Here is a 9,886-nt window from a genome sequence, read left to right on the forward strand (position 1 = left end):
TCCTTCACCAATGGTCACTGTTGCTCGTGTCTCCAGCTCTCCATTGAAAGCCCCATTCACACTGCCAGTGACACAAAGTGAAAGAGCGACATAAAACCCCATTCACACTGCCAGCGACAGAGTGAAACCCATTGTTTTTCAATGAAGAGCTAGCGACTTCCGGCGACATGAGCAACAGTGACCGTTGGCGAATGTGGGCGTGTCAAGTGACAAAAGTTCAGAATGTGATACATCTGCTGTAGTGGAGTGTTACGGGGTAACTAGGCAACCAGTAGTGGGAACTAGTGGTGACAATTTTGATTGTTCATTTTCAGTTCATTCAGCAAAATGATTTGTTCTGATTTGTTCACTGATTTGTTCAGTTAACATTTCTTCATTTTACACAAATACGCCAGCAGGTGTGAAAAAGAGTATCTTATGTGTTATGTCTTAAGTAAACAAACATATTAACTTGTTAGTAAAACTGATTTGGCTTTATTAAAATGTGTGCATAATCGCATTAAAAGTCTAAATTACATTTACATTACATTTATTCATTTAGCAGACGCTTTTATCCAAAGCGACTTACAGATGAAGACAAATAATGTAAATAAATAATGAATAATAAATAATAAATAATGTTCAGATGAACAAAGCACAATGTTTTCTTACATAAATAATATTTTAATTGTTTGGTCAGACAGTTCATATAGGCTATAATATATTCACATTCATAAATCAGGGATTAAATGTGGAGTTATGATCTGTGTGCTAAATATGAAAACAACCATATGTGCACAGTACCTATAACTGCGCTTTGCATCTGCTGATTGCTGATCGAGATGGACATGCTAAATGTCCGACTGACCCGGTATACTCTTATTCATTTCATTCACAAACGAGATAGGCTATGTACCAGTTAATTTAATTCACAAATGAGATGTATCAGTTCATTTAACTCGTTCACAAACGACATATGTACCAGTTTAGTAATTCCGTTCAAAAACGAGATCTCTATTAAACTTGTTTAGTGAAGGGCATTTTCGTTCACTACATTCAACAAATCACATGCTCTGTCACATCTCATATTAAAGGCTATTGTTCGAGGTTGAGTAACTCTTTGACAGGATGAAACAGTTCACAGAGCTACCCGGTTGACTGATCTGCGCATGCATTTCTAATAGCACTGCGCTGCTGTGGAGGGAGGAATTTCAGTGAACGAGAAATAGAGAGTCAATGGATTACGTGAAATGGATTCATCTAAAAGATTTGTTCAAAATGAACGATTAGTTCACAAACAAAACATCACTAGTGGGAACGGCCAGTAGCGACCTCAGTTGCCAGCCACAAGTGACAAGCAGCAAAAAAGTCGTTGGCGGTGTGAACAGGGCTTAAAGCTGTTTTGAGCTCGGACAAGTTTGTTTGCATCGCGGTCCGAGCTGATAAACTGTCCGTGGTGCCGAGCTTATGAGTTGGATCACATGGTACAGTGCGACTGCTCACAAAAATTTGTCTCATCGGCAGAGAAAAAATTTGGTTGCAGTCTGGAGCCCTGGTAGCCGTGGTTAAGTGCCATTTAGAAGTTTACCAAGATATCTAGACAACATAAACCCACTCAAATATATACATTACAACACTTAGCATTAAGCTTTGGTAAATATCTTACTTAAAATTTTTCTGTAATTTTCTCCTCACTTTCTTCTGATTTAAATTTATCTGGACGATGTGCCACTGTGCTGACTGAAAGCCGCTGAAGCGGGAACAAATAGCTTGAAACAACAAAGGGCTAAAAATACAGTTTGAAAGACATAGTATAACATTGAACAAATGTTAATGTTATGTTTGGATAAACATGTTATTTAAATGGTTTTATGTATCTATACTAACCTTTGTCTGATTTAAATCTCTCAGAAAATCAGCGTGCAACACCAAAGCAGCTGAAGTGGAAATAAATGTCCCAAAACAACGGCATGCTAGATACTCGAAATCTCCCTTTTCTGTCCAAGATACTAGAAAAGTTAGTATCTTCACAATTATATTCCTTCTTAGAGAAAAATGGTATCTGTGAGGATTTCCAGTCAGAATTTAGACTGTCATAGTACTGAAACTGCTCTCCTTACAGTTACAAATGCTCTTATCATCTGATTGTGGTTGTATCTCTCTATTAGTGCTATTGGATATTAGTGCTGCGTTTTACACTATTGACCACAACATTCTTTTGTATAGACTAGAAAACTTTGTTGCCATTAATGGAAGGGCATTAGCATGGTTTAAATCATACTTATATGGCTGCCATCAGTTCGTAGCAGTGAATAAAGAGGTATCATACTGATCACAAGTGCAGTATGGAGTACCTCAAGGCTCAGTACTAGGGCCATTACTCTTCACGATTTACATGCTACCCTTGGAAGATATTGTCAGGAAACACAGTGTTAGCTTTCACTGTTATGTTCATGATACTCAGCTATAGATTTCTTCATGGCATGGCGAAACATACAAATTTGAAAAACTAACGTAATGAATAGTCGATATAAAACACTGGATGATCAGAAATTTCTTACTGCTAAATTTAGAAAAAATCAGAGGTGTTAATTATAGGACCTAAAAACTCTGCATGTATTAACAAAGAACACTGTCTAAGACTTGATGGCTGCTCAGTCAATTCTTTGTCATCAGGAACCTAGGTGTGATATTTAATATTTCCGGTCCCACTTTATATTAGGTGGCCTTAACTACTATGTACTTACATAAATATAAGTACAATGTACTTACTGTGTTCACATTGTATTGTAAAACACTTTTGCTGCTATTGAGGTGGGATAGGGGTAAGGTTAGGGAGAGGGTTGGAGGTATGGGTAAGTTTAAGGGTGGGTTAAGGTGTAAAGTATGGGTCAACAGTGTAATTATAAATGTAATTACAGAAATTAAATACAGTTGTAATTACATGTCGTTTTTTTAAAAAAAATATAAGTACAATGTAAAAACATGTATGTACACAATAAGTACATTGTACTAAATTATTAATTAAAATGTAAGTACATAGTAGTTAAGGCCACTTAATATAAAGTGGGTCCATATTTCCTTAGAAAGCCACATTTCTAGCATTTGTAAAACTGCATGTATCCATCTCAAAAATATATCTAAATTACAGCCTACGGCAATGTCAAATGCAGCAATTTTAATCCATGCATTTATGACCTCAAGGTTAGATTATTGGGTAACACTTTAGAATAAGGTTCCATTAGTTAATGTTAGTTAATGTGTTAATTAACATGAACAAACAATGAATAATACATTTATTACTGTATTTATTCATCTTCGTTAATGTTAGTTAATGAAAATACAGTTATTCATTGTTAGTTCATGGTAATTCACAGTGCATTAACTAATGTTAACAAGCACAACTTTTGATTTAAATAATGCATTAGTAAATGTTGAAATTAACATGAACTAAGACTTATAAATGCTGTAGAAGGATTGTTCTTGCTTAATTCATGTTAACGAAAGTAGTTAACTAACATTAACTAATGGAACCTTATTCTAAAGTGTTACCGATTATTGTAATGCTTTATTGGGTGGTTGTTCTGCATGCTTAGTAAACAAACTACAGCTAGTCCAAAATGCAGCAGCAAGAGTTCTTACTAGAACCAGGAAATATGACCATATTAGCCCGGTCCTGTCAACACTGCACTGGCTCCCTATCAAACATCATATAGATTTTAAAATATTGCTTACTACTTTATAAAGCCCTGAATGGTTTAGCACCTGAGTATTTGAATGAGCTCCTGTTACATTATAATCCTCCATGTCCGCTGCGTTCTCAAAACTCAGGCAATTTGATAATACCTACACTGTAAAACCTGATGAGTAAGTTCAACTTAAACCATTTGAGGAAACCGATTGCCTTAAATAATTTAAGTTTATTAACTCAAACAATTTAAGCATAAACAAATATTTGATTTGTGTCCAAGTAACTCAGTAACTTATTGTTAAAATAACTTGGGTAAATAAAGTTAATAGTACTAATTCCATTAAGTTAATATAACTTAAATCTATTAAGTATTTTTGACTCAAATGTTGCATCTCTCCAAACTTATTAAAAATGTGTTAATCTAGTTTATCTGTTTTAAGTAAGACTAACTTAAATCCCTCTTCTTTACATAAATGTTACCACTTAAGTTTCATTTACTCAGTTTAATTCCACTAAAGCAAAATATTATGTATTAGTTGTTACAACTTTAAACTCTGTTGTGGCTACTCAATTCATTTGAGGAAACCGATTGCCTTAAACCTTTTAAGTGGCATTAACACAATATAAACACACATGTTTGACACAACTTAAACTATTTATTTAGTTGGATGCTGAATAACATATCAATGTTAAAACATCAATGTACACAGTTTTAAAAGAAAGCGTTTGTTAGAAACACTATGAAATTAAGACAAAATAATAAAATAAAAACAAAATTATATTTAAGACCCACATAAAATCAAAACAAAATTTAATGTATAACTAATACTATTCCCATGTGGTAATACAGGAGTGTGAAGGCAATGAATTAAAGGCAAATACATATAAAAAAATTTATATTTTAAATACAATTATAAATAGTATTAAATTAATAGATATTACAAAAACTCAAAGTCCATATACTACAACTCAAACTTAAAGAGAGTGTTTGTTAGAAATACTAAGAAATTAAGACTCAGATAAAAAATAAAAACAAAATTAAATAACTAATACTATTCCCATGTGGTAATACAGAGTGTGAAGGCAATGAATTAAAGCCAAATAAATGTAAAAAATATATTTTAAATAAAATTATAAATAGTATTAAATTAATAGATATTACAACAACTCAAAGTCCATATACTACAACTTAAATTTAAAGAGTGTTTGTTACAAATACTAAGAAATTAAGACTCAGATAAAAAATAAAAACAAAATTAAATAACTAATGCTATTCCCATGTGGTAATACAGAGTGTGAAGGCAATGAAATAAAGCCAAATAAATGAATAAAAAATAATTGAATAATAAGAAATTAACAGATATTAAAAAAACTAATAGAAATTAAACACTATGATAAAAATAAAATTATAATTAAGACTCACCTAAAAATAGAACAAAAAAAATTATATATATATATATATATATATATATATATATATATATATATATATATATATATATATATATATATATATATATATATATAAACTAATGCTATTCCTATATGGTAATAAAGAGTGTGAAGACAATGTATTAAAGCTAAATTAAATTAATTTTAAATAATATTAAATTAATATATATTACAAAAACTAATAGAAATGACAAAAGCCCATATACTAGAAATTAAACTTAAAAAGAATGTGAAGAAACCACAGAATACCACACAATGCAGACACACATTGTAGTAAAAAAATATAAATAAAAAAAATAAACCTTGAACCCAGGCTCTTCCAAATTATAACTATCAAGTTATTTGCAACTGTATTGTCATTAAGAACATTTAGGCAACATTTAGAAAGAATATTACCTAACAATGTTTAAAAGAAATATAGAAAAACTCTTTAGAGTATCGTGTTTGTTTCTAAATTAGTGCCCGTGTTTCTCACTTCAGCTAGTAGAAAGTAGAAAGCCAACCAACCCAGCTGTAATTATGTACACAAGTATCTGTTGCAACACAGAAATCTAAACAGAAACGTTTTTGGATTGCAAGCAAAAAGATACTTTTCAGAACACTACTGACCTTCTACAGAAAAGCGTTAACACATTTACTCTATAGCTCATTTTTCAAGGCTTGTAACTTAGGTTTGAGCTGCTTTCTTCCATCATCAAGGTTTAAGAGGATAACCTGGATGAACTCAAAGAAGCCACTTAGCTTCTCAGGATAGCTCAAATGAAGAGCATAGATCATTCCAAACAAAATCACCAATGAATCAGTCCAAGATCTGTGAGACATTACAACCTGATCCTCAAGGACAATTGACACGTGGTGACTTTCAAAGGGAACTCCAGCAGGCACATCCTCTTCATTCACCACTGCCACCAGAGCCACTGCTCCATCCTGGATTGACTCCAACTCATCCTGAAAAGGGAATACATATTCAGTTTGTGGGAGTGTAATTGTACAAATCATCAAGCTTACAAAAAGCCTAAAGGTGCAAAAGAAAACATCATTACACCACTGATTTCAGATTTTTTCAGATAAGGTTTTCTATTCTTTAACTGTTTCGAGACCATATCAAGGATACCCTGATTTTATGTTCATTTTGTTGGCCAGGTTCTGCGCGGCCAACAGAATGAACGAATCACTCTCTGAGACAACTCGTTACTCCCGAGTCATATTAAAGATTCGTTCAAACGGAAGCTTGAGCTCTTGGACGTGATTGTGTACAAGAGGTAAATACGATATAAATACTGTTCGTTTTCTCACACAAACCGCTCTTAGGCCATCAATGTGTACTTACGATGGGGAATCGTTTAATTTGGACTTCTCTGTGCATGCTCTTTAAGACAGTTACTATATACCAGTATTATATGACTGACAGACAACAGCGGTTAGACCTAAAAATATACAAATTGAAACTACTGCGGAAACAAAGACACCTACATATTGGATGCCCTTTAGGTAAGCTAAAACATACCAACATTTAATTTCAAAGTAAACTATTCCTTTAAAACCCATTGATGTGGACTTAACGTAGAAGCTGTCTGAGTTTATAGAAGAGCACAAACAAAATACAAAGAGAGATGAGTGGTCTATGGTGTTCAGTTTTTTTTTTTTTTTTTATACATTTTTAACTTCTGTTACAAATTTGGGAACAGATTATGTGTTAAGTGTCTCTGTTTGTGATGAGACCTGATTCTTAGCCACATTTTAAACTTTTTTTTTTATCTGAACACCACTTAAAGTGTAGTCTTGACCAACTTTCATACAAGACTCCCATGTGTGTATATAATTGCCTTATAGAATTTAGAAGAACTATATTACTGCCTGACTGTAAATTATATAGTGTTGATGAACAACTCTGACCAGCCTTAATAAAAAAGAGAGCAATCCACAATAAAACCTGAGGGCTCATATAAACTGAACTTAACTATTTAAATAATTATTTTGTCCCATCTCATTCTTATTTACTTATGGCTACTTCAGAATAAAGACAAGCACCATTTCATTAAGTGGAAGACCCTAGCATCCTTTTAATGCTCTGTCACACTACACAGCAAAAATTAAATAATGTTGAGAATTCCTCTAAACACAGCCAACAGGGTACACAAGGTGGTTTCAAATTTTTATGTTCAGTGATTTCTCTTTGCAAAATAGATGAAGTTATTAAGCTATGAAAACAGAAAAAGGAGAATACAAAAATACCTTGCAGGTTTTGAAGACCTCTGATGAATCCTCCTTTAAGTACAGCGGTAGGCCAGCCAGGGCTGCTGTTCGAGCTGCAGTGATGTTGTTCTTGTCCTGTTGCACAAACAAAGACAAGGTATGCATGTTGGGGGCTGCAGTTCTGTTCACATTCAACATCAATATAATGCATTAATGTTTTAAAAATGTTTGTACCTGTTCCTCATATTCCCTCAAAACGTCTTCCATCTTCTCACCAAAACTTCCAGTCTTCCTCTTTTTGTAGAGCTTCAACAGCTGAGGTGTGTACTTGTCAAGTGCAGCATAGAAGGAATACAGTAGATTTTGATTGGTGATCCTGTGGAATTCACTGTAGAGCTGCATAGAAAACAAAAGCACAAGTTTTTGTTTTTTTTTAAACTCACATCATTCATTAACTTCAAGCCATATAAGACTGTAAGGGAAAAAACTTAAGGCAAACAGACAAAACCATATTAACACTAATCATTTTTTGCTCTTTATCCAGATCAACCAGTGCTGCAATCATGACCATGACAATGTGTCTAAGTTTTTACTCACTTGGGCTTCACAAAAGAGTGCAGGCCATCGGTCTTTCAATTCAGCAATGGGAGGAGCTGAATTCACAATTTCTTCACGCCTGAGTGCAAAGGTACGCTGCATATGTTGATGGATGATAATCATGTCTCTATCAGTCACGGTCTTCTTGAACTGCTCCACCATCTCAAGCCTCAAGTTCTCCAGTGTGTCCTTAGTTTCTCCTTGGGGATAATTGGGCATGAAGTTTATTTCTCCTCTTCTGGGTCTTTTGATTTTGGCCCTGGATGCTGCACCTTCTGGATTGGTCCTGCTACGTTTTCCAGCATTCACAGCCACATCCTTTATGCCAGCCCTGCTCAGTTTGGTCCTGTAGTTGCCCATTTTGAAGCGCAGGCTGTTCTTCCAACCCTCATACCCTGTTCCGGAACCTTTTTCTTTTAGGCAGGGGTATTTGCGCACCAGAGCCTCTGCAGCCATGAGAATATTTTTGGTACTGGGATATGCTTTATGCTTATATATTTCAGCAGCCATTCCATCCAGTATGTTGTGTTTTTGATCCCTAGTCAAGTTTAGAGTTTTCCCCTCTTTGACAAATGCATAGTTGCCCTCTCTTAGAGCATGCTCCACCTCGTAGGAGAATGTTGGAATAACAAAGATCTCTGGCCATCGGCAAAGACGATCTAGTGAATCTGTGTTATCAGACAACAGTGTATCATCTGTGCTGGTTGAACTGAGATCTGGCTCAAGATATCTAACTATCTTAATGGTTGCCTTGGATGGTAGGTCCTCGATGTTTCCTAAATTGCATAGGGCATTGTCAAATTCTGGGTCTTGAAACTGAAGCCGAAAGTCATAGGCAAGGTTCAACTTATTTTTTTATCTCAATTATGAGGGCATTTACAGTCTCAGGACGAGAGGGCAAAATAAGCCTCTCAGCATTGACATCATCAAGGATGACCCTTAGTCTCAGGACATCAGTCGCTTCCATTTACACTGTATTAGGGAAGCCTGTAACATAAAACAGACAGAGCTACTCCAGGTGATGCCGCTGTTTTTCACTAGCTGCCTAGACCACCCACACATTATCCATCTGTAGCTTCATTAACCATACAGGCAAGAGAGTGGTAACAATATAAAAATAAAATAAAATAAAATAAAAAAAAAAATCACACTCTCCCAAAATGTCAAACAATTTTTTTTGTTTTAAGTAAGTATTGGTTAAACATTTTAAAAGTATGGTATAATTGGGATACCACAAATTTAACCAGCATATTGCATGTATTTACCTTGATGACACATTGGTCATAGTGGAAAATAGACATTACCTTTAATTATGTTGTCCAGTGTATTTATTAAAGGGTTAGTTCACCCAAAAATGAAAATAATGTCATTAATGACTCACCCTCATGTTGTTCCAAGGACTTATGACCTCTGTTCATCATCAGAACACAGTTTAAGATATTTTAGATTTAGTCCAAAAGCTTTCTGCCCCTCCATTGAAAATGTAGGTACGGTATACTGTGAACGTCCATAAAGCTAAAAAAAAAAAGACATCAAAGTAGTCCATGTGAAACCAGTGTGTTAGTTAAAATTGTTTGAAGCATCGAATATACATTTTGGTCCAAAAAGAACAAAAACTTTATTCCACTCTTCATTTTCTTAAGCTTTGCCCTCAAGTGTGTTTACGTAGTATAACTGCGCAGAACTTCTGGGTTCTACGTCACCACAGAGGTTTACTATTGTCCGACACTGGTCATGTGTGTGATGCGCGTGACGTACATCACAGAAGCACTACGCAGTTATACTACGTGAACACACTCGAGGCCAAAGCAGAAGAAAATGAAGAGTGCAATAAAGTTTTTATTTTTTGACAAAAATGTATTTTCGATGCTTCAAAAAGTTGGAGCTAACCCACTGATGTCACATGGACTTCTTTGATGGTGTCTTTATTAACTTTATGGACATGGACAGTATACAATGTATACATTTTCA

General features: G+C 34.4%; 1 protein-coding gene across 1 annotated transcript; it reads right to left on the reverse strand.

The window, feature by feature from the left end:
* Positions 1-5,334: 5,334 nt before the first annotated feature.
* Positions 5,335-9,153, reverse strand: LOC113118826 (uncharacterized). Its single transcript, XM_026288238.1, has 3 exons — positions 7,916-9,153; positions 7,358-7,714; positions 5,335-6,070 (listed from the first exon to the last, which is right to left on the reverse strand). The coding sequence occupies exons 1-2, from the start codon at positions 8,423-8,425 to the stop codon at positions 7,529-7,531; spliced, it is 696 nt and encodes a 231-aa protein (XP_026144023.1). The 5' UTR covers positions 8,426-9,153; the 3' UTR covers positions 5,335-6,070; positions 7,358-7,528.
* Between the last annotated feature and the right edge of the window lie 733 nt (positions 9,154-9,886).

This window comes from Carassius auratus, chromosome 18, assembly GCF_003368295.1.
Source record: "Carassius auratus strain Wakin chromosome 18, ASM336829v1, whole genome shotgun sequence".
Lineage (NCBI taxonomy): Eukaryota > Metazoa > Chordata > Actinopteri > Cypriniformes > Cyprinidae > Carassius > Carassius auratus.

Bases quoted from the DNA above. Each gene is read 5' to 3' on its own strand.
- LOC113118826 (XM_026288238.1), bottom strand. From the start codon at position 8,425: ATGGCTGCTGAAATATATAAGCATAAAGCATATCCCAGTACCAAAAAT. The intron at 7,715-7,915 runs GTGAGTAAAAAC...TTTTCTATGCAG, and splicing joins CACTCTTTTGTGAAGCCCAA to CTCTACAGTGAATTCCACAG.